This window comes from Physeter macrocephalus, chromosome 1 (genome assembly GCF_002837175.3).
Source record: "Physeter macrocephalus isolate SW-GA chromosome 1, ASM283717v5, whole genome shotgun sequence".
NCBI lineage: Eukaryota > Metazoa > Chordata > Mammalia > Artiodactyla > Physeteridae > Physeter > Physeter macrocephalus.
Window position 1 is genome coordinate 100,250,775 of NC_041214.2, and position 26,814 is coordinate 100,277,588.

General features: G+C 35.9%; 1 protein-coding gene across 1 annotated transcript in view; it reads right to left on the bottom strand.

Annotated features, from left to right (window-relative positions):
* Positions 1-26,814, bottom strand: part of GRAMD1C (GRAM domain containing 1C) — a 105,911-nt gene that overhangs the window by 66,990 nt on the left and 12,107 nt on the right. The window contains exons 2-4 of the mRNA XM_028493448.2: positions 13,422-13,506; positions 1,177-1,280; positions 488-583 (exon numbers count right to left, since the gene is read on the bottom strand). Of these exons, the coding sequence (XP_028349249.1) occupies positions 488-583; positions 1,177-1,280; positions 13,422-13,506 (285 nt within the window). The remainder of the gene's footprint in view (positions 1-487; positions 584-1,176; positions 1,281-13,421; positions 13,507-26,814) is intronic.

The window sequence follows — 26,814 nt, forward strand, 5'->3', positions numbered from 1 at the left end:
AGAGGCCACAGCAGTGAGAGGCCCGGGTACCGCAAAAAAAAAAAAAAAAAAAAAAAAGAAAGAAAATCGCCATTCTAAAAAAGATTGTAGTGATTATGTGTTTACTTGTATGCTACCAAGTCTCTGTTCACTCTGGTTTTTATTAGTTGCTATTGTGCAGGTATTATTGACCAAACAACGATCATGGAATTATAGGGTATTTAGAAATAATAAGGATATTTGCTAAGGCTTACCCTACCTACCTCTTATAATGAAGAAATGAAAAATATGGGAGAAAGTTCTCTGTAAACTATAAACTACAGAAAATTTTAGCAGTCATTTGAAGTTAGTCACCAATAAGTATTTAAGTATACAGAAATCTAGTATTAAATACTATTAAATATTCCTAACTCCAAGAAGAATTGCTTACTTTCCCAACATTGATGATCAGTATGAGGCAGATTTTCTCCACATTATGTTACAAGGCAAAGGTAGAAAAGTTTTTCACCTTTTCACCCTCTGTAAAGATCTGGATAGCATTTGGGATGAGTCGAGCGGTCTTCTCCTTGGTCATAAAGGTTATGTTCTTTAAAGCAATAGAAATCTAAACACACAAAAAAGGATAAAAAATTGCAAAACGAATTTCTCAGAAACATACACAACACAAAATACCAAGTATTACATCAATCCAGTCCAGAATATTCAGGTGAAAAACCTAAAGGAGTTAATAAGCACATGCCTGCATTCTCTGAGATAAACACGGTGAACAGATATTCTTCCCTTCAGTAATTTCCTCCATCAGTTCCTATACCTAATATTAGGATAAAGTGTGAAAAGACACATGGGTATTTATGTTCCACATGAACACACACACAGACACACAAATACACACAAAAAATTCAGACAGTCTGTCACATAAGACATGTTTCTGGCAGCCAAAAGGAGGTATGTTCAAGCTTTTTTCAACCTGAAATCTCTTTTCCCAACTATATTAAATATATACAAATGGAGCTCAATGTATTAAGAAAAATATATTACACACTTATACTATACATGAATATATTTAGATGTATACAAGTATAGATAAATACATGTAACTTACTTTGAAATCTAAAGTACATTGTTTTCAGAAGGACTGTATACAGTTCTATCTATGCAACTATTTGTATCAGCAAATCAAATGAAAATACATCTTACTGTAGTTTCCCATCTGAAGATGTTGCTATAGAAACATAGCCAGTTTTCTGAAAGGTATAGTCGTCCCTGAAGCAAAATGTCCCTCTGAAGAGCACAAGCATAATCTACATTAAAAAGTAATAATAATAAGGAACAGCTTAGTAACAAAAAAATGTGGCAACTTCATAAATCTTATACTACTTGAACACATGGAAAGTCATCACTTTGTTCATTCATTCATTCATTCACTTATTCCTATACTTTGGGCACCATACACCAGATATTTTGCTAGTCACCAGGGTTACCAGAAATGGACCTTGCCCTCATGGAACACTGTCTAGAGGGGAAGGCATACAATAAACAAATAGAAAAATAAGTATAATGACCAAAGTGTGGAGAAAGCTGAGAGCACATAGCAAGGGGTATACAGGTATGGGGGAGTGAGCAGGGAGAGTATACATGGAAAAGTTCTCCAGAAAAAGTAATCTATAAACTGAAATCTGAAGATTAACAAAGGGTCAGCAGGAACATGAGGGAACAGCATGTGCAAAGGCCCTGTGGTAGAAAGAAACATCTTTGAGCAACTATACAAAGATAGATCTCTTGCTAGAGAAGCTGGAGAAGCTAGTTCATGTAAGGTCTCACAGGCCATGGCATAGCGTGGATTTTATGAAAAGCCATCGGTGAGTTTTTAAGTGGGAGGACATGATCAGATGTATGTTATTAAAGACCACTTTATTCACACTGTGAGTATAGCTTCAGATAAATCAGTTGGAAATCCAGGGGGGAACTGATGGTGGCTCAGACCAAAAGATGACAGTACTAGAGAAAGAAGTAATTAGATTCAGAGATATTTAAGGGGTAGTACTGATGTGGAATTGGTAACTAATTAGATGTTGGATGAGGGTGAGGGAGGGAGCAAGGATGACTCTAAAAATTGTATACGTTTTAAGTTTAGTTTCAAGTTTGATCCTCTCTACCTCAGCACTATAATCCAGCAAAATCAAGAGTGCTCTGGTAAATGCCACTGTCTATAAGCAAGTTAATACCATGCCTCTAAGATTAAGACCTGTCTCTGTGACTAAAGTAAATAGCATTACTAACTTATTAATAATATAAGATATAAAGAACTGCTGTGAAGAGATTTGGTTTAATTGATAAATTTTAAAACTACATAAAGTGATTAGCAATTTTAGGAAGAAGTTATTGAGGTTATGAACCTTAAAATATTTAAATTTGCTTGTGTTAAATTTCTAAGCAAATACTAAAAATAGAGCAAAGGAATGCAGTCTTTCACAGTGCTTCCTTCAGCAAAATAAAACTGAGATGCCATCAAACCAAAAAAAAGAAAAAAATCCTAGTAAATAAGCAGATTAAGTTACTCTTTTACTAGCATGCATCTCTAAAACAGGGACGGGGCTAAAGGTCACCTTGAAGTATCCTGAAATTTTTATCTAAAGCGCTGAAACACTTTATTAATTCCATGCTCCTCAAATATCAGATCAGAAATACCTGGTAGATTTATTAAAACACAGATTGCTAGGCCCCTCCCTGAGTTTCTGATTAAATACATCTGGGCTGCGGGGAGAGTTGGCACGTCTAGCAAGGTCCCAGTTGATGCCAACTTTGCTAGTCTGTGGACCACACTTTACCGCTGCACTATTTTACATTAACTATTCAAAGCTATGCTAACATTTTAACTGAAGACTAATTGATACAGATTGACAGATTTTTTCCAGGGGTTTTTAAAACGTCTCCCTAAAACAGGTGTGTTTTATTGTAGTAAACTTATACCTCATGAAAATTGACTTTTTGTAAGATAGTTTCCTAGCAATATGTCCTAGGCAAGAAATGAAAAAAAAAATTTTTTTTAATTTATTTTTTTTGGCTGTGTTGGGTCTTCATTGCTGAGCGTGGGCATTCTCTAGCTTCAGCGAGCGGAAGCTGCTCTTTGTTGCAGTGCACGGGCTTCTCATTGCGGTGGCTTCTCTTGTTTCGGAGCCCGGGCTCTAGGCGCTTGGGCTTCAGTAGTTGTGTCGTGTGCGCGGGCTTAGTTGCTCTGCGGCATGTGGGATCTTCCCAGACCAGGGATCGAACCCGTGTCCCCTGCATTGGCAGGCGATTCTTAACCACTGTGCCACCAGGGAAGTCCCAGAAAAATTTTTTTTAAGGAGCAAAGGGATTTTACTTTGTTTTTGCTCTCAATTTCCCTAATGATAAACAAACATGTACAACAATAATGAGCACTTCAGAAAGCAATAGTCTGACTTAAGTCATATTAACAATATGATTCATCTAGAATTGAATAAGAAAATAATGTTTGTCAAAAATTGTTTTATGGATTTTATAACTTTATAATTGGTTATTGGAAAGTTAGAATAAAATTAAGTAAATTAACCAAGCAACACAGTGAAACAGGAGAGAAGAGGGCATGGCGCAACCTTTAAAAGAATGACAGCCCAAGGACACGACATAAACTGATTAGAACCAAATAGGTCCAAGATGGCAGACAAGCCTGACTTCCACTAGACCTTGAGCCTCAGTATACGCTCACTGTAACACATCAGCAAGCCAAATGACGTACCCACAGGCACCATGACAGTTCCAAGGCCGTCCATAAAGGTCAAAAAGTGGGTCGTGGCCCAATTCCTGCAAATCCCCACTCCTTCCCCAAAATAGCTGGAATACTCCTCCCGCTCATTAGCCTATGAAATTACCCCCCCCTATAAAAACTGACAACCTCATACCCTGGTGCCACTCTTGCCTTCTGAGATCCCACACTCTGTCTGTGGAGTGTGTTTCTCTCTAAAAAAATCCACTTCTTACCTATCACTTTGTCTCTCACTGAATTCTATCTGTGACAAGGCATCAAGAACCTGAGTTTCATCAAGTCCTGAGACAGGTGTGTGATCTCAGTTAAAAGACCCCGGGTTTGAGTCCCAATCTGAGTTACACAGTTTCAATAGGTCACTTTGATGTGTGCATTAACATCAACTTACTAGTTATTACATGATCAATTTCAGCACAATTGAATGGCTCTAACACAAAGATTTATTTTAATAACTATAATATAATAAAGGATACCACAGAAATATGTACAAAGTGTTATGGGAACACAGGTGGACTGAATCAGCACTATATACTTCTGGAGTAAGCTTGCACAATAAGTAGTATACACATATTTAAATGAACAAGATGTACTATTTAATTTTACAGAATTTAGGCATACCTCCATAATGATGTTGAATTAAGAGAATGTGTTTTTAAACAATAATGTCAGGAAATATACATCCCAAAGTATTCTTTTCTAGCAGCAATCACCTTTGGGAGCCCAAGAAAGCTGATATTGCTTAAGAAAGACTCTTTGGAACAACATTTTTAGGACTGATTTCAGATTTAGTACGTAAACAACAAAAGATAACCATTCTCATTTTTTATACTTTACCTTTTTTTTTTTTGTTTTTTTTTCCCCCTTTGCTTTTTAACCTGAGAAAACTGTAAGGGTAGATACAAACTGAAAAAGAAAAAAAATTAATTTTCCCTCATGAAAAAGGGAAAGAGACCGCCCCCCAACCCCTTAGAGCATTTTCTTTAGAAAGCTTATAAATTCTTTCTCTGTACCTGTGAGACGTGAATCTTTTTAAAAGTAAAATAAGGGCTTCCCTGGTGGCGCGGTGGTTAAAAATCTGGCTGCCAATTCAGGGAACACGGGTTCGAGCCCTGGTCCGGGAAGATCCCACATTCCGCGGAGCAACTAAGCCCGTGCGCCACAACTACTGAGCCTGCAAGCCACAACTACTGAGCCCGTGTGCCACAACTACTGAAGCCCACAGGCCTAGAGCCTGTGCTCTGCAACAAGAGAAGCCACCGCAATGAGAAGCCCGTGCACTGCAGTGGAGAGTAGGCCCCACTCACCGCAACTAGAGAAAGCCCGCGCACAGCAACGAAGACCCAACACAGCCAAAAACAAAATAAATAAAAATAAAAATTTTTTTAAAGTAAAATAAGTCTCTTGCCAGTTTTATAACCCAGGAATGTTTTCTCCAGGACCTGGGAGCCATCTCTTTCACATGTAAACATCAGGGAAGATAAGACCCCATCTCCCAGTTTCTGTGAGTGGGTAGAAGCCTAATTTCGGTGGGTCCCTTGATCCAAGTTGCAAAACTAGCTCTTTAAGAAGTAAGTTTATTTTTCCTTCAGATAAAGCCAATTAGCTAACACAGCCGCCTCAATTACCAGATGAATTTAGGATGAACTGATGTCACATATGGTGCTATCAAGTCCTCTTACTTGAGGACTAGTTATCATTTTTTAAAATAAATTTATATATTTATTTGTTTGTTTTTATTTACTGGCTGTGTTGGGTCTTAGTTGCTGCGTGCGGTCTTTCTCTAGTTGCCGTGAACGGGGGTTACTCTTCATTGTGGCGCGCAGGCTTCTCGTCGTGGCTTCTCTTGTTGCAGAGCACGGGCTCTAGGCACGCAGGCTTCAGTAGTTGTGGCACACAGGCTCAGGAGTTGTGGCTTGCGAGCTTTAGAACGCAGGCTCAGTAGTTGTGGCACACAGGCTTAGTTGCTCCATGGCCTGTGGGATCTTCCCGGGCCAGGGGTCGAACCCGTGTCCCTTGCATTGGCAGGCAGATTCTTAACCACTGCGCCACCAGGGAAGCCCAGGACTAGTTATCATTTATCTTTAGAACATGTAATGGTTGTACCTGCCTGCCTATATAAAAGCGTGAGATTTCTTTCTGCCTTCACAATGTCTTGCAGATTGCCTGTGATGCACATCACATTCTAGTTTAATGTTTATTCAGTAATAAAACCCAGTGTTTTCTTTCTCTTTTACTTTTGTGGAGAGGTTTTCTGGGGTGGTGGGATATTTTGTTTTTAATTATATTTTCCCAACACAACATTTTCCAGCATGAAAATCTGCCTTGTTCACTCATTTAATCAGAGAAGTTAAAAAATGTTTTGAGCAATGACATCACTGAAAAAAGCATTCTCCCAAGGTGAATACATTCAAATCAACAAACATATTTAGCAGTGTAAATATTGTTATTTTAGTACAAAACTAGTACATAGAACTTCCAGTCTAAGTTGACACATGTCTACTTCCCCTCTTGCTCCAAAATTCCTTAGAAATGACAGGGAAGACGTATGAAAGAGATTAAATTCGTTATAATGCTGAGGGGTGGGTATAAAAACTAGAAGTTTTGATAAATTTTAGAAGACAAAAAGTGGATAAAAATGTATAAACCACAGCGTGGAGAAAGCCTCAGCTCAAAAAATATATGGGGAGGCTGCAGCAGAGATAACAGCCACTCTTCCCTATGCCACCCGAGAGAGACTTCACACTTAGAATCAGCAGGTACAAAGAGGGATAGCTAGAACAGGGACAGATATCAAATAACTGCCTGGTGAACTCCCTATGGCAGAGGTCAGCCACAGTCACCCACATCTTCCAACACAGTGGAGTTGCTATAGCTTTGCAGCCTCATCATCATTTGGTGTTGTCAGTTGTTTTGTTTTTGTTTTTGTTTTTTAATTTAATTTTTTAATACTTTTTATTTATTTGTTTATTTTTGGCTGCGTCAGGTCTTAGTTGCTGCACGTGGGATCTTTTGTTGAGGCACGCAGGCTCTTCCTTGTGGTGCTCGGACTTCTCTCTAGTTGTGGCATGCAGGTTTTTCTCTCTCTAGTTGTGGGCATGGGCTCCAGGGCACTCGGGCTCTCTCGTTGAGGTGCTTGGGCTCAGTAGTTGTGGTACGTGGGCTTAGTTGCACCGAGGCATGCAGGATCTTAGTTCCCTGACCAGGGATTGAACCCACGTCCCCTGCATTGGAAGGTGAATTCTTCACCACTGGACCACCAGGGAAGTCCCTGTTTTTAATTTTAGTAAGACTATTAGCTATGTCGTTTATTTAATTGTGCTTTTAATTTGTATTTCCCTATGACAAATGATAGTGTGCAATTTTTAATATGCTTATTTGCTATCCATAGATCTCCTCTGGTAGAGCATCTGCCCATTTTTTAATTGGGTTGTTTGTGTTCTTACTGTTAACTTTTAAGAATAGTTTCTATTTTGGATAGAAGTGTTTCTTTAAAAAGAAAAAATCAGATATGTGATTAACAACTGTTTTCTCCTTGTGTCTTATATTTTCACTCTCTAAAAAGTATCTTTTGCAGGGCCAAAAAAGTACAATTTATCAATTCTTTTCTTGTATGAATCATGCTATTGGTATTACATCTAAAAATTCACCATCAAATCTGAGTTCATAGAGATTTCCCCTAGAAAAACCCAGATGTTTTCTTCTAGAAGTTCTACAGTTTTACATTTAGTTCTACGATCCATTTTGAGGTAATTTCCGTAAAAAGTGTAAGGTAGGAATCAAGGTTCACTTTTCTGCATATGGACGTCTAATTGTTCCAGCACCATTTGTTGAAAAGACTAACTTTTCTCCATTGAATTGCCTTTGCACCTTTGTCAAAAATCAGTTCACAATATTTGTATGAATTTATATCTGGGCTTTTTTCTGTTCCATTTATCTAAATGTCTATCCTTTGGCAAATCTCAGACTTTCTTGATTACTGTGGTTTCATAATAAGCCTTGAAACTGAGTAATGTGTGTCTTCCAGCTTTGTTCTTCTTTTTCAGAATTATTTTGGCTATTCTAATTCCTTTGTTTTTCTGTATAAATTTTAGAATCAGTTTGTCATTTTACTCATCTACGAAAAAGCTTGCTGGGATTTTTCATTGAGATCTTAACAATATTGAATCTTTCAGTCTATAAACATTTATTTAGACTTCTTTTGTCAATGTGTCACAGCTGTCAGCATATAGAGCCTGCATATGTGTTAGATTTATACCTAAGTGCTTCATTATTGGGAAGTTCTGATGTAAATGGTATTTTTAAAATTTCTATTCCAATTGTTCTTTGTTAGTACATATAAATATGACTCTTTTACCTTCAAATGACTTTCAATCCCAAGACCTTACTAAATTCACTCATTAAATCTAGAAGTTTTTTGTAGATTATCTGAGATTTTCTACATGAATAATCATGTCTATTGGCAATAAAGTTAGTTTTTTTTCCTGTTCTAATGTATACGCCTTTTATTTCCTTTTCAAGTCTAATGCACTCATTGTACTTACAACTTCTAGTACAATGCTGAGTAGGAGTAGTGAGAGAGGACATCTTTGCCTAGTTTCTAATTTTAAGTGGAAGGCATTCACTCTCTCATCATTAAGTATGATGTTAGCTGTAGGTTCTTCATAGCTACTTCTAAGGAGATTGAAGTTCTATCCCTAACTTGCTGAGAGATTTCTTATGAATGAATGTTGAATTTTGTCAAACACTTCTTCTGCATCTACTGAGACGATAATATGGTTTTCCATATTTGGTCTGTTAAGATGATAAATTTCATTGATTTTTTTCTGTAAGTGTTTAACCAGCCTTGCATTCCTGGAATGAACCTCACTTGGTCATAATCCATAATCCCTTTTATAAATGCTGAATTTCATTTGCTAATATTTTGTTTCAACTTTTTATTTCTATGTTCATGACAGATATTGGTCTTTTCTTGGAATGTTTCTGTCTGGTTTTGGTATTTTGGTAATACTAGTCTCATAAAATGAGTTGGGAAGTGATCCTTCTTATTTTCTGGAATGGATGATACTATTTCTTCTATAAATGGTTGATAGAATTCACCAGTGACACTATCTAGACCAAGTTTTCTTTTTATGGAAGGTTCTTAACTACAAATTCAATTTCTTTACTAGGTATAGGACTATTCCAGCTATACGTTTCTTCTTGTGTGATGTTTGGTAGTTTGTATTTTTCAAAGAATTAGTCTATTTTATCTAAATTACTGCATTTTGGGCATAGAGCTGTTCATAGTATTTCCTTATTATACTTTTACTATCCATGGGATCAGCAGTGATGGCCTATTTTCCATTCCTGATATTGGTAATATGTGTCATTTATCATTTTTCTTGGTCAACCAGGCTCTCAGTCTCTCAATTTTATTCATCTTTTCAGAGAACCAGCTTTTGCTTCATTGGTTTTCTCTATTTTTAATTTCATTAATTTATGCTCTGGTCTTTATCATTCTTTCCCTTTGTTTCCTTTAGGTTTAATTTCCTCTTCTATTATAGATTTATTAGGTGTAAGCTAAGGTTACTGATTTTACTTCCTTTTTGTTTTTTAATATATTCATTTAACACTATACATTTCCTCTATATACTTACTTTAGATCAATCCCACAAACTGTTATTTTCATTTAGTTCAACTGTATTTCACACTGTTAAATTATTCTGATTCTTACAACTCGTTGCACCCTGAAACACTGTGATACTCCTTTCTTCTGGATCTTCACACATTAATTGACCTTTCCTTCTGAATTTTTTTACTGGATTTTCTTCTACTGCTGCCATGATTCTTTTGTTAGTGTTCTTTTAACTCTATATGTTATCCATGGTTGAGCTCATCTATTCTCCTGATTTCAAGTGACATTGATATTCATTTACTCACTCATTCCTCTATCCATCAACCATCCATTCAATCACTGAGCACCCATTATTATAAGTCGAGTACTGACCTTGGTATCAGGTTTACAATAGCAAATAATATAGATAATGTTTATGTAAATATATGATAGAGGAAAGTGCAAGGCACTTAAGGGAACACAGAGTGGAGGCATCTATCCAGAGGTGATATTTAAAGTAACAGCACTGATCACCAACCATAGTGTTTGATCAGAGTTCTACAGGGACCTTTCTATGTCAGATACAAAACCTTTCATTGCTGGGTCGTGGGAAGGCCCTGGGAATCCTAGAAGGGAAGCCAGGAGAGCTAAGGTATGAGGAGTCACTTGGCGGGGGCTAAAGGCAGTGGCTATTTACCAGTCAATGTTTCAGTATTTTAACTACTACTACTGTTACTCTGGTGAGCAGTAGCTGAATACGAGAGCTGTACCAGCCCAGTCAAATTTACAGTAAAGGCATTGCTAAATGAGAAATATACAAATAAAATATATATGTAAATATATAAAATACATAAATATATATTTTTAAATATATAGACAAAAGATAGCCAGGTACAGAGGAGGGAAAACAGTTCTAGGCAAACTGAAGTAAAAAAGGTCTGAAAACAAAAGGAAATGACATATCTAAAGAAGGTTGCCTTCAGAAGGCTAGAGACTGAAGGGACCTTGATGAAGGATGAGGGATGAGAGGATATGTCACATATATGAAAGGCCACATAAGTCAGGCAGTCAAGCTTTATTCTAAGGTCATTGGAATACTATCCATGAAGGGTTTTAATCTGAGCAGACCTGCATCTTAGAAAAACCACTGTAGCTACAGTATTGAAATAGATTGAAGGCATGTAAGAATAGGGGAGAGACAAGTTAGAAGGTTACTGTGGTGTACACTAAATCTTTATTTCCAGATAATATTTCTATTATATATATACACATATATATGTATATATATATATATACACATATATATGTATATATATATATATTTTTTAGTTGTCTTGGCAACTCAACCTCAACATGCCCAAAATTAAAATACTTGCCTTCCTCCAACATGTTATGTCTCCCTTTGTACCACTTCTGTACCTCGTTAAAACTGTTCATATCACCCTGAACCAGTGATTTGTTTATATGTGTTTGCTCTCCCACCACACTCCAAGTTCTTCAGAAACAGTATGGTGTGTGGCACATACTGAGTACTAATAAATATTTATTGAACTAGCCTATAAAGTATAATATTGTGGATTTGAAATGACAATGAGTTGTTTTTTAAAATAAAAGTTTAAATTAAATTTAAGATTCTCTGTTTCAGAAGACAGTGATCCAATATGTGGTTAAAACTAAGAATTTAAAGTGATTTGCACAGAATGATACCAATTAGATATTTTAATTTGTATAGATATGTGTGTCATTGACATTATTTCCAGATAGTGCAATTATAGGTAGTTTTAGATTTCTACTTTGTAAATGCCTGTATTTTCCAAATTTTATACAATGAACAAGTTTATTACAGCAGTGAGTGAGGAAAAACACAAAAAATGTAAATTTTTAAAAGCAAATATACATACTGAAAGATAGCTACAAAATATTAAGCAAAATTACATATAGGTGGTAGAATCACCAATGATTTTCAATTTTTTCTTTATACATTTCTGTATGGCTTTAATGCTTTATAGTGAGTATATATCACTGTATTATCAGATTAATTTCTTTCAAGAAAGCAGTGACGAGTATAAAATATTTTATAAAGGTTTCCATGAAAAGTATTTGATTTCAAGTGACAAAACTGGCAAGAAACATTTGCAACAACATGTGAAAAATAACTAATTTTTTTTAACATCTAACAAGCTATTACAAGAAAAAGACAAATAAGTGCTAGAAAAACGGGCAAAGTTTATGAAAAGAAAGGTTCACAGAAAAATACAAATGATTTATAGATGTTCAACCTCCCTCATAATTAAAGAAATGCATATTTAAATACAATTTCTATCTACCAAATTTTGCTAAAGCAAAGTTCCTGAGGTGTGGCACAACAGATACTTACATACACTGTTGATGAGAATGAATATTGGTGTAGCCTTTTTGGAGGATAACTTGGCAACAGTATAAACCTTTTAAATGCTCATTACCTTTTAGTCACAATTCCACTTCAAGGAATTTAACCTACAATACATGTGGCACATATGTGCCAAAACAAATGAACATGAAGGTTCAATGTAGCATTAGTGGTAATAGCAAAAGACAGGAAGTAATCAAAATGTCCATCAGTAGGGGATTTATTAAACAAATTATGGTACAAAATTCGTTCAATTGACTGCTAGGCAGCCATTAAAAGAATGAAGTGGATCCATAAGTAGTGCTAATAGAGCTCTAAACAATACTGAAAACAGTAAGCACAGTGTGCTCCCATTTAAATTCTCTTAGGAATATATTCCTCTTGATATACATACAGAAAATTTCTGGAAATATACATAAGAAATTGCTAAAAGTGATTATCACCCAGGAAGAAGGTCAGAGTGGTCTTGGGTGAAATGATCTTTCACTTTTTTACCATACACTCTATTATCGTGAGACTATATTACATTCCAATCTTTTTAAAAATTGTTTTGATTCATTTCTTTGATATTTAAAGAACTAAACTGAACTCTCTAGAAATTCAGTTACATTGAATTGAATATTAACCAACAGCACCAGAAATCTGAGAAATTCCTATGAATAAATGGTTTAAATGAAATATGTACTAAAACTAAAGCCAACTTCAGTATTTTGATGGTAAAGAATCTATATTATACTTATAGCAAAAATAAAGCACTTTTGGGCTTCCCTGGTGGCGCAGTGGTTGCGCGTCCGCCTGCCGATGCAGGGGAACTGGGTTCGCGCCCCGGTCTGGGAGGATCCCACATGCCGCGGAGCGGCTGGGCCCGTGGGCCATGGCCGCTGAGCCTGCGTGTCCGGAGCCTGTGCTCCGCAACGGGAGAGGCCGCAGCAGAGGGAGGCCCGCATACCACAAAAAAAATAAATAAATAAAAACTAAAGCACTTTTGTAAGTACTATGACTAAATTTTTCCTCTTAAGGCCTATTTCAAAAAAAATCTACCTGAAAGACTATATGAATAATGATAAAGCCCTAAAAGTTTTTATAAAATTACTCTATAATCTGCTAAGGAGCACTTTTTTCTGAGGAACAGTAATATATACTGAACATCAAATTTAAATTTTGCCTACAAAACCATATGAAACAAGCACCAGAAGAAACTGACAAATCATTTCCTCTTAGGTCTATTTTTTAGCAAGTATAAATGACCCTTGAATAACATGGGTTTGAACTGTGTGGGTGGATTTATATGCAGATTTTTTTTAATAGTAAATACTACAGTACTACAAGATCTGTGATTGGTTGAATCTATGGATGCAGAACCACAGACACAGAGAGACAGCAGATATGAAGGGCTGACTATAAGTTATAAGTGGATTTTTGACTCTGCAGAGTCAGCGCTCCTAACTCCTTCAATGTTCAAGGGTCAATTGTACTTAATACTGCAGAAATCACTTCTCCCTGAATTACAACTTAGTTTTACATTGTCTAATTACAGATGATAAGATGCTGCTTATCTCGAAAAATAGTTTCTATGTAGCATAAAGGCTTAAATTTTCTACAAATATTGTCACTCATGAGCTCTACTTTGATTAAGTAGTAAAAGGGTTTTTTGTAACTTCCTGGTTTTTTACCTGCTATCAGCTTCTCTGTATCAGGTAGATGTGTGAACTGTCTTTTATACTCCTCATTCCTGTCTTTATAGGCAGAACTTGAAATCTGCAACAATAAAAAAATTAATTTTCTGTTTAATTATAATCATCATTAAATGAACTGAATTGTAGTATCCTAGAAAATAAAATTAAAATGGACTTTTAAATCATACACTTTTTATGCAATATTTTTGTTTGTCTTTATATGAAAAACCACATAAACATTTCAAAAAACACCAAAAGGAAGCAAAGGATGCTTCCAGGATGATGGAGTGAGGACTTTGGCAAATCCTCTCTGCAAAGTCAAATATATAGCTGGGGAAAGAAAAAAAAAAACAACTGTCAAAAACAATCATCTCGGGCTTCCCTGGTGGCGCAGTGGTTGAGAGTCCGCCTGCTCATGCAGGGGACACGGGTTCGTGCCCCGGTCCGGGAAGATCCCACATGCCGCAGAGCTGCTGGGCCCATGAGCCATGGCCGCTAAGCCTGCGCGTCCGGGGCCTGTGCTCCGCAACGGGAGAGGCCACAACAGTGGGAGGCCCGTATACCGCAAAAAAAAAAAAAAAAAAAAAAATCATCTCAAATGACTGGAAATTGACTAAAGGCATACAATAAATGGAGAAATATTTTCTCAGGAAAATCTACTGAACCTGGGTATGAGCATCAGAAGTCTGTGGCACTCTTTCCTGGGCCTGCGCTCATTACTCTTCCTGCCCCACAAGTTAAGTCAGTATAGTACTTCTACAAAGGTGGAACAGGCCATGAAAACTAGCAGCGATGCTGACAGAGCAGGACTCAGCTGATTCAGAGTGGAAAGCAGAAAACCTATCCCAGAAGTGAAAGAAAAATTCTGAAGCTATCCAAGTGCATGGAGGTTGAAGTCCCAGTTAGGACAACAAACAAGCAGACTGTCAGATCAGGAGCGGATGTAACAGAGAGATCTTAGAAGAGAGACAGCCACAGATGAACTTGATAAACTCTCCATGTAATCCTAAATAAACAGGGACTACATGCATGTGTAACAGAGATTGGAGAAATCCCAAACTATCCACACATTCCAGGATGGAGATACAAGAAGTCTCAGTGGAACACTAAAACTGGGACAAACTTGAAAATGATCTGAATTTCAAATGCACTACCCAATCTATACACAGATCTGTCAGCAGAAGGGAAAAGCCTTACTGGCTCTCTGTCTCTGAGCACAATTTCTGACCAATGATTGGCTGATATAAGGGATGACACCAGAAACCAGCCTTAAAAATAAAACAACAACAATAATAATAAACCGAGCAAAGACATTTGCTTCCACATAACACAGGACAAACATATTTCACAGATTTACTCTAGGCAAGCTACTAAACAGAAATTAGCAATGACAAGCTTTAGGGGTAGAAAGGATGCAATCAGAATCCACAGCTGCTACAATATGTTATCTATATTGTCCAATTTTCTTTTTTTATTAATTTTATTTATTTATTTATTTATTTATGACCGTGTTGGGTCTTCGTTGCTGCGCGGGCTTTCTCTAGTTGCAGCGAGCAGGGGCTACTCTTTGCTGTGGTGTGTGGGCTTCTCATTGCAGTGGCTTCTCTTGGTGTGGAGCATGGGCTCTAGGCGCGTGGGCTTCAGTAGTTGTGCCTCGCGGGCTCTAGAGCCAGGCTCAGTAGTTGTGGCGCACGGGCTTAGTTGCTCTGCGGAATGTGGGATCTTCCCAGACCAGGGGTTGGACCGTGTCCCCTGCATCGGTAGGTGATTCTTAACCACTGCACCACCAGGAAAGTTCCTATGTTGTCCAATTTTCAAAAAACTTATGAAACATGAAAAGAAATAGGAAAATGTGACTCATAATAAGAAAAGAGAAAAGCAGGCAGTAGAGTCTTTCATGGTTCCCAGATACTGCATTTAGCAAAGACATCAAAGCAGTTATTTAAAATATTTTCAAAGAACTAATGAGAAGAAAAAGAGGGAGAGGACTCAAATCAATAAAATTTGAAATGAAAAAGGAGAAGTTACAACGGACACTGCAGAAATACAAAGCATCCTAAGAGACTACTACAAGCAAATCTATGCCAATAAAATGGACAACCTGGAAGAAATGGACAAATTCTTAGAAAGGTATAACCTTCCAAGACTGAACCAAGAAGAAACAGAAAATATAAACAGACCAATCACAAGTAATGAAATTGAAACTGTGATTAAAAATCTTCCAACAGACAAAAGCCCAGGACCGGATGGCTTCACAGGTGAATTCTATCAAACATTTAGAGAAGAGCTAACACCCATTCTTCTCAAACTCTTCCAAAAAATGGCAGAGGAAGGAACACCCCCTAACTCATTCTATGAGGCCACCATCACCCTTATACCAAAACCAAACAAAGAAACTACAAAAAAAGAAAATTACAGGCCAATATCACTGATGAATAGAGATGCAAAAATCCTCAACAACATACTAGCAAACAGAATCCAAGAACACATTAAAAGGATCATACACCATGATCAAGTGAGGTTTATCCCAGGGATGCAAGGATTCTTCAATATACGTGAATCAATCAATGTGATACACCATATTAACAAATTGAAGAATAAAAACCATATGATCATCTCAATAGATGCAGAAAAAGCTTTTGACAAAATTCAACACCCATTTATGATAAAAACTCTTCAGAAAGTGGGCATAGAGGGAACCTACCTCAACATAATAAAGGCCATATACGACAAACCCACAGCAAACATCATTCTCAATGGTGAAAATCTGAAAAAATCACCAAAAAAATGGTGATTGTACTGTAGTAATCAGCAACCCCCAAATCTCAGTGCTTACAAGAACAATGGTTTATTTCCCATTTAAACATAAATGAACAATGTGGGTTGGCAAAAGGCTTAGCTCCACACTCTCCTAACAGAGGGACATACACTAATAAAGGCTCTACCATCCAAGGACAGGAACATGGCAAAGAGTGTACTAACTCTAACGGCTTCCCCCTAGAAATGACACACATCATTTTGTTCACATTTCCTATAAGATCAGGAACAAGACAAGGATGCCCACTCTCGCCACTATTATTCAACATAGTTTTGGAAGTCCTAGCCACGGCAATCAGAGTGGTTAAGACTTGGCACTCTCCCTGCCAGGGCCCTGGGTTCCATCCCTGGTCAGGGAACAAAGATTCCACAAGCCACGCAGTGTGTCAAATATATATATATTTTGTGAAGTATATATAAAAATATATATATATATTTTAAAGTATCCGTCCTTGAAGGTCCCAATTTCTTCTTTCTCTAAAATCATTTTCAAAAAATAACAATCTTCTCATTCGAAGTAATTCCAACACTTTTGGTGCATATTTATACATGTCAATACAGTAAAATTCAATAAACTAGAATCTTGCAGTCCAAAAATCCTAATGGCTGGCACCAGCTAGTCAAAAATGATCTGGAGAGTCTCACTGATTAGTATCTATGGCACACTCCATAAACTCATAAGCAGATTTTTAAAGCAGTTTTGATAGCAGATTGGAATAAGAGAAAGTGTAAAAATTAAGAGTAAATTAACATGGTACATTAGTCATAAAAGACTAGATTGTACTGTAGTAATCAGCAACCCCCAAATCTCAATGCTTACAAGAACAATGGTTTATTTCCCATTTAAACATAAATGAACAATGTGGGTTGGCAAAAGGCTTAGCTCCACACTCTCCTAACAGAGGGACATACGCTAATAAAGGCTCCACCATCCAGGGACAGGAACATGGCAAAGAGTGTACTAACTCTAACGGCTTCTCCCTAGAAATGACACACATCATTTTGTTCACATTTCATTGACAAAAAAATAGTCACATGGCTTAATTCACTTAATTCAGGTACATGGAGAAACAAATATCTATCACGGGCCCAGAAGGAAATGAAACAAAAATCCTGATGAACAGAATGAATGATTATTTAAGATTACTGAATGGGCTAAATCAAGAATTACTGTACTACTAGAGAGGCAATGAATCTCTTCAGAGAGCCCATTTCTACCCAATGTAGAAGAAAATAGTCATTTAGAGTTCCATGCCAACAAGGCACTCACTTTTAAAAATGGAAATATAATTCACATACCATAAAATTCACCCTTTTACAATATACAATTCAGTGTGTTTTCGTATAGTCACAAAGCTGTGCCACTATCACCATTATCTAATTCCAAAAACTTTTATCATTCCCAAAAGAAACCCTATACCAATTAGCAGTCATTCCCCACTTGCCCCTCCACCCAGCCCCTATCAACTACTAATTTACTTTCTGTCTCTATAGATTTGATTATTCTGGGAATTTCATATAAACGGAACCATGCAATATTGTGGTCTTTGTGTCTGTCTTCTATCACTTAGCATAATGTATTCAAGGTTCATCCATATTGTAGCATGAAACATTACAACATTTCAGTTTATGGATATTATTCCACTTTATGAATATATTATACCACATTTTATCTATGTATTCATCAGCTGATGGACATTAGTGTTGTTTCCATTTTTTGGCTATTATGAATACTGCCACTATGAACGTGGATGTACAAATTTTTGTGTGAATATGTTTCAGTTCTCTTGGGTATATACCCAAGAGTTGAATTGCTGGCTTACATGGTAACTCTATGTTTAACATTTTGAGGAACTGCCAAACTATTTTCCAAATTGGCTGCACCATTTTACATTCCCACAAGCAATGCATGAGGGTTCCTATTTCTCCACATACTCGCCAACACCTAATGTCTGTCTTTTTCATTACAGTCATCCTAGAGGGTGTAAAACGGTATCTGATTGTAGTTTTGATTTATGTTTAGATAATGATGACTGATGTTGAACACCTTTTCCTGTGCTTATTCACCATTTGCATATCTTTGGAGAAATGTCTATTCACATTTCAATTGGGTTATTTGTGTTTTTGTTATTCAGCTATGAGTTCTTTATATATTCCAGTATAAGTCCCTTATCAGATATTTGATATGCAAATATATTCTCAAATTCTGTGAGTTGTCTTTTCATTTTCTTAATGGACTCCTTGAATCACAAAAGTTTATAACTTTGATGAAGTCTAACTTATCTATTTTTTTTTTGCCCCTTGAGCTTTGTATCATATCTAAGAAATTATTGCCTAATCCAAAGGTCATGAAGATTTACACCTATGTTTTCTTCTAAAAGTTTTACAATTTTAATTCTTACATTTAGGTCTATGATCCATTTTGATTATTTAATCAAATAATTTTGTATTCAGTATGAAATAGGGGGTCCAAATTCACTCCTTTGTATGTGGATATCTAATTGTCCCAGAACAATCTGTTGAAAAGACTATTTCCCTCAATGAATTGTTTTGGCACCGTTGTCAAAAATCAACTGACCATCAATGTGAGAGTTTATTTCTAGACTCCATTCTATTCTATTAATCTATGTGTCTAGCCTTAGATCAGGGCCACATTGTCTTGATTACTGTAGATTTGTAGTAAGTTTTGAAATTAGGATGTTTATATTTTCTAACTTCACTCTTTTTCAAGATTGTCTTGGATATTCTTGGCCCTTGCATTTCCATATGAACTTTGATTCAGCTTGTAAATTTCCACACCCCAAAAAAAAAAAAAAAATCAGTTGGGATCTTGATAAGGATGGCACTGAATTTGTAGATCAATTTAGGGAGTACTGCCATCTCAACAATGTTAAATCTTCCAACTCATGAACAAAAAATATCTTTTCATTTATTTATAGAATTTAAAATTTCTTTCATGAGGCTTCATAGTTTCAATGTTCCTGTCTTACACTTCTTTTGTTAAATTTATTCCTAAGTATTTTATTCTTTGATGTTATTGTAAATGGAATTCTTTTTTCAATTTCATTTTCAAGTTGTTCACTGCAATGTATAGATTTTCAATTAATTTTGGTTTTAGAATCAGGGTAACACTAGTCTCAGTGAATTATTTAGGAAGTGTTCTTTTTTTTTTTTTTTTTTAAATGGAAGGGATTTTGAAGGATTTGTGTTAATTCTCCTTTAAACAATGTGGTAGAATCTGCTAGTGAAGCCATCTGGTACTGAGCTTTACTCTGTGAAGTTTTCTTGCTTTGGTTTGGTTTGGTTTGGTTTTCTTAGTAATTCAATCTCTTTCCTTATTATAGGTCTTTTGAGATTTTCTATTTCTTCTTGAGTGAGTTTCAGTAGTTAGTGTTTTTCTAGGAATTTGTCTAGTTCATCTACGTTCTCTCAGGTATTATTTCAAATGTATAAGGTTAGCAAAACTTTAAAGACTGATAATATCAAGTGTATTGGAACAAAAACCAAGATAGACTATATGTTCAGCCATATCTCAACAAATTAAGAGAAGTGAAATCATACAGAGTGTGTTTTCTGACCATAATGAAATCAATCTAGAAATCAGTAAGAGGAAGATAGCACAAAAATCCCCAAACACTTGGACACTAAACAACGCACATCTAAATAATCCATGGGCCAAAGAGGAAGTCTCAGGGGAAATAAAAAATATACTGAACTGAATGAAAATAAAAATACAATCTATCAACATTTGTGGGACACAATTGAAGCTGAGAAACAAATTTATAGCACTAAATGCACACATTAGGAAAGGGGAAAAGTCTAATAATCTGTGTCCAACTCAAAAACTTAGGGAGAGCAAAATAAACCCAACATGAGCAAAAAAAAAAAAAGTATATAATAAAGGTAAGAGAAATCAATGAAACAGAAAAACAAAAACAATAGAGTATCGATGAAAAAAGAGATGATTCTTTTAAAATAATCAATGAAACTGGCAAACCTCTAGCAAGACTGACAAAGGAAAAAAAACCTTGAGCAAGAAGATACGAATTACCAATATGAAGAATAAAACAAGGTATATAGCACTACAGACTCCAAAGACATCAAAAGGAAATAAGGCAATACTATAAACAGCTCTACAATATAAACATGACAACTCAGATGAATAGACACAAACTATCACAACTCACTCAATATGAAATAATTTGAATAGATTTACAAACATTAATGAAATTGAATTTATAATTTAAAATCTCCCAAGGAAGAAATCTCCAGGCCCAGATGGCTTCCGTGGAGAATTTTATAAAACTTAAAGAAAATTAACTCTAAGTCTATACAGCCTCTTCTAAAAAACAGAAGAGGAGGGAGCACTTCCCTACTCATTATATTAAGGTAGTATTACCCTGAAACCAAAACAAGATAAAGACAGTACAAAAAAAAGAAAATTACAGAACAATATCCCTCATAAATATAGATGCAAAATCCCCAACAATATACTAGCAACTGCAATAAAGCAATATATGAAAATTATACAACATGACCAACTGGAGTTTATTCCAGGAATCCAAGGCAGGTTCAACATTCACAAATCGACCAACATAATCCACCACACTAACATGTTGAAAAAGAAAAATCACATTACCACATCATTTGAAACAGAAATAAAATTGTACAAAAGTCAATGTCCATTTGTGATTTTATTAATTAATTAGTTTGTTTGTTTATGGCTGCATTGGGTCTTTGTTGCTGCACGCGGGCTTTCTCTAGTTGAACTTATCTATTTTTTTTTTGCCCCTTGAGCTTTGTATCATATCTAAGAAATTATTGCCTAATCCAAAGGTCATGAAGATTTACACCTATGTTTTCTTCTAAAAGTTTTACAATTTTAATTCTTACATTTAGGTCTATGATCCATTTTGATTATTTAATCAAATAATTTTGTATTCAGTATGAAATAGGGGGTCCAAATTCACTCCTTTGTATGTGGATATCTAATTGTCCCAGAACAATCTGTTGAAAAGACTATTTCCCTCAATGAATTGTTTTGGCACCGTTGTCAAAAATCAACTGACCATCAATGTGAGAGTTTATTTCTAGACTCCATTCTATTCTATTAATCTATGTGTCTAGCCTTAGATCAGGGCCACATTGTCTTGATTACTGTAGATTTGTAGTAAGTTTTGAAATTAGGATGTTTATATTTTCTAACTTCACTCTTTTTCAAGATTGTCTTGGATATTCTTGGCCCTTGCATTTCCATATGAACTTTGATTCAGCTTGTAAATTTCCACACCCCAAAAAAAAAAAAAAAATCAGTTGGGATCTTGATAAGGATGGCACTGAATTTGTAGATCAATTTAGGGAGTACTGCCATCTCAACAATGTTAAATCTTCCAACTCATGAACAAAAAATATCTTTTCATTTATTTATAGAATTTAAAATTTCTTTCATGAGGCTTCATAGTTTCAATGTTCCTGTCTTACACTTCTTTTGTTAAATTTATTCCTAAGTATTTTATTCTTTGATGTTATTGTAAATGGAATTCTTTTTTCAATTTCATTTTCAAGTTGTTCACTGCAATGTATAGATTTTCAATTAATTTTGGTTTTAGAATCAGGGTAACACTAGTCTCAGTGAATTATTTAGGAAGTGTTCTTTTTTTTTTTTTTTTAAATGGAAGGGATTTTGAAGGATTTGTGTTAATTCTCCTTTAAACAATGTGGTAGAATCTGCTAGTGAAGCCATCTGGTACTGAGCTTTACTCTGTGAAGTTTTCTTGCTTTGGTTTGGTTTGGTTTGGTTTTCTTAGTAATTCAATCTCTTTCCTTATTATAGGTCTTTTGAGATTTTCTATTTCTTCTTGAGTGAGTTTCAGTAGTTAGTGTTTTTCTAGGAATTTGTCTAGTTCATCTACGTTCTCTCAGGTATTATTTCAAATGTATAAGGTTAGCAAAACTTTAAAGACTGATAATATCAAGTGTATTGGAACAAAAACCAAGATAGACTATATGTTCAGCCATATCTCAACAAATTAAGAGAAGTGAAATCATACAGAGTGTGTTTTCTGACCATAATGAAATCAATCTAGAAATCAGTAAGAGGAAGATAGCACAAAAATCCCCAAACACTTGGACACTAAACAACGCACATCTAAATAATCCATGGGCCAAAGAGGAAGTCTCAGGGGAAATAAAAAATATACTGAACTGAATGAAAATAAAAATACAATCTATCAACATTTGTGGGACACAATTGAAGCTGAGAAACAAATTTATAGCACTAAATGCACACATTAGGAAAGGGGAAAAGTCTAATAATCTGTGTCCAACTCAAAAACTTAGGGAGAGCAAAATAAACCCAACATGAGCAAAAAAAAAAAAAGTATATAATAAAGGTAAGAGAAATCAATGAAACAGAAAAACAAAAACAATAGAGTATCGATGAAAAAAGAGATGATTCTTTTAAAATAATCAATGAAACTGGCAAACCTCTAGCAAGACTGACAAAGGAAAAAAAACCTTGAGCAAGAAGATACGAATTACCAATATGAAGAATAAAACAAGGTATATAGCACTACAGACTCCAAAGACATCAAAAGGAAATAAGGCAATACTATAAACAGCTCTACAATATAAACATGACAACTCAGATGAATAGACACAAACTATCACAACTCACTCAATATGAAATAATTTGAATAGATTTACAACCATTAATGAAATTGAATTTATAATTTAAAATCTCCCAAGGAAGAAATCTCCAGGCCCAGATGGCTTCCGTGGAGAATTTTATAAAACTTAAAGAAAATTAACTCTAAGTCTATACAGCCTCTTCTAAAAAACAGAAGAGGAGGGAGCACTTCCCTACTCATTATATTAAGGTAGTATTACCCTGAAACCAAAACAAGATAAAGACAGTACAAAAAAAAGAAAATTACAGAACAATATCCCTCATAAATATAGATGCAAAATCCCCAACAATATACTAGCAACTGCAATAAAGCAATATATGAAAATTATACAACATGACCAACTGGAGTTTATTCCAGGAATCCAAGGCAGGTTCAACATTCACAAATCGACCAACATAATCCACCACACTAACATGTTGAAAAAGAAAAATCACATTACCACATCATTTGAAACAGAAATAAAATTGTACAAAAGTCAATGTCCATTTGTGATTTTATTAATTAATTAGTTTGTTTGTTTATGGCTGCATTGGGTCTTTGTTGCTGCACGCGGGCTTTCTCTAGTTGCAGCAAGCAGGGGCTACTCTTTGTTGTGGTGCGTGGGCTTCTCACTGCAGTGGTTTCTTTTTGTTGTGGAGCACGGCCTCTAGGTGCGCAGGCTTCAGTAGTTGTGGCTCACGGGCGTAGTTGCTCTGTGGCATGTGGGATCTTCCCGGACCAGGGCTTGAACCCATGTTCCCTGCATTGGCAGGCAGATTCTTAACCACTGTGCCACCAGGGAAGTCCCATTTGTGATTTTAAAAACTCAGGAAAATAGGAATACAGGAAACTTCCTCAATTTGATAAAGAACATCTACAAAATACGTACAGTTAACAAAATACTTCAATAGTGAAAGACTTAATGCTTTCTCCCTAAGATCAAGAAAAAGCCAAGGATGTCCATTCTTACCACTCTTATTCAACATAGTGTTGCAAGTTCTGTTCAGCACAATAAGGTAAGAAAAGGAAACAAAAAACATACAGATCAATAAGGGAGAAGTAAAACCAGCTTTGTTTATATATGATATGACTGTCTAAACAGAAATCCCAATATGAACACAATATGAAAAGATGTGTATGCTGAAAACTAGGAAACATTGATGAAAGAAATCAAGAGATCTAAATACACAAAAGAGACATACCACGTCCCTGGATTGAAAGACTCAATGTAGTAAAAATGTCAATCTTCCCCGAAGATATACAGGTTTTACACAATTTCTATCAAAATCCCAGCAAGATCGTTTGCAGATATAGACAAGATCACAGGCATACCTCAAAGATACTACAGGTTCAGTTCCAGATCACTGCAATAAAGTAAATATTGCAATAAAGTGAGCCATTCAAATTTTTTGGTTTCCCATTGTATACAGAAGTTATGTTAACACTATACTGTAGTCTATTAAATGTGCCATAGCATTATGTCTAAAAAAAAACAATGTAAATACCTTAACTAAAAAATACTTTATTGCTAAAAAATGCTAACCATCATCCGAGCCTTCAGCAAGTCATAATCTTTTTTCTGGTGGAGATTTTTGCCTCAATGTTGACAGCTGCTGACTGAACAAGGTGGTGGTTGCTGAAGTTGGGGTGACTATGGAAATTTCTTAAAATAATACTACAATGAAGTCTGTCACATCGACTGACTTATCCTTTCATGAATGATTACTCTGTAGCATGCAAATACGGTTCAATAGTATTTTACTTACAGTAGATGTTCTTTCAAAACTGTAGTCAATCCTCTCAAACCCTGCTGCTGCTTTATTAACTAAGTTTATGTCATACTCTAGATCCTTTCGTTGCCATTTCAACAATCTTCACGGCATCTTCACTACAAGTAGATTCCATCTCATGAAAACATTTTCTTTGCTCATCTATAAAAAGCAACTCTTCAACCGTTAAAGGTTCATCCTGAGATTGCAGCAATTCAGTCATCTCTTCAGGCTCCACTTCTAATTCTAGTTCTCTTGTTATTTCCACCACATCTGCAGTTACTTCCTCCACTAAAGTGCTGAACCCCTCAAAGTCATCCATGAGAACTGAAATCAACTTCTTCCAAACTCCTGTTAATGCTGATATTTTGGCCTCTCCCCAAGAATCACAAACGTCCTTAATGTCATCTAGGATGGTGAATCCTTTCCAGAAGATTTTCAATTTACTTTGCCCAAACCCATCAGAGGAATCACTTCCTATGTCAGCTATAGTTTTACGAAATGTATTTCTTAAATAATAAGAACTGAAAGTCGAAGTTACTCCTTGACCCATGGGCTACATCATGAATGTTGTGTTAGCAGGCATGAAAACAACATTAATCTCCTTGTATATCTCCATCAGAGCTCCTGGGTGACCAGACGCATTGTCAATGAGTGGTAATGTTTTGAAGAAATCTTTTTTTTCAGCAGCAGGTCTCGACAGTGGGCTTAAAATAGTCAGTAAACCATATTGTAAGCAGATGTGCTGTCATCCGGGCCTTGCTGTGCACAGAGTAGATGTGGCATAACTCTTAAGGGCCCTAGGATTTTCAGAATGGTAAATGAGCACTGGCCTCAACTGAAGTCACCAGCAGCACTGGACCCTAACAAGAGAGTCAGCCTGTTCTCTGAAGCTCGGAAGCCAGGCATTGACTTCTCCCCAGCTATAAATGTCCTAGATGGCATCTTCTTCCAATATTAGGCTCTTTTGTTTACATTGAAAATCTATTGCTTAGTGTAGCCACATTTGTTAATTATCTTAGCGAGATATTTTGGATAATTTTACTGCAGTTTCACCTTGGACTTTGATGTTATGGAGACGGCTTCCTTCCTTACACCTCATGAAACAGCATCTGCCAGCTTCAAACTTTTCTTCTGCAGCTTCCTTACCTCTCTCAGTCTTTGCAGAACTGAAGAGTTAGGACCTTGCCGGGATTAGGCTTTGGCTTAAGCGACTGTCGTGGCTGGTTTGATCTTCTATGCAGACCACTAAAACTTTCTCCGTATCAGCAATAAGGCTATTTTGTTTTCTTATCATTCCTGTCCACTGAAGTAGCACTTTTAGTTTCCTTCAAGAACTTCTCCTTTGCATTCGAAACATGGCTAACTGACGCAAAAAGCCTAGCTTTCAGCCTATCTCGGCTTTCGACATGCTTTCCTCACTAAACTTAATCACTTCTAGCTTTTGATTTAAAGTGAGAGATGTATGACTCTTCCTTTCACTTGAACACTTGCAGGGTTATTAAACGGCCTAATCTCAATATTATCGTGTCTCAGGGAATAGGGAGGTCCACAGAGAGGAAGAGAGACAGGGGAACGGCAGGTCAGTGGAGCAGTCAGAACATAAAACATTTACTGATCAAGGTAAATGTTTTATGTTCTCACATAAAACATCCCCAAACGATTACAATACTAACATCAAAGATCATTGATCACAGATCACCATAACAAATATAACAATAAAAGAAGTTTGAAATATGCAAGAATTACCAAAATGTGACACAGAGACACAAAGTGAGCAAATGTTGTTGGAAAAATGGTACTGATAGGCTTGCTCAACACAAGCTACAAACCTTCAATTTGTAAAGTATGCAATATCTGTGAAGTGCAATAAAACAAGGTATGGCTATATTCTAAAATTTAAATTTATATGTAAGGGCCCTTTTCACGATAAAAACTGTCAACAAGGAGGCAAGAATGCAGAGAAACTGTATCACTCATACTTTGCTAGTGGAAATGTAAAATAGTACAGCAACTCCGGAAAAGTTTGGCAGTTTCTTAAAAACTAAATATGCAACGATCAGATGACCCAACAATTGCACTCCTGGGCATTTATCCCAGAGGAAAACTTATGTTCACACAAACACCTGTACATGG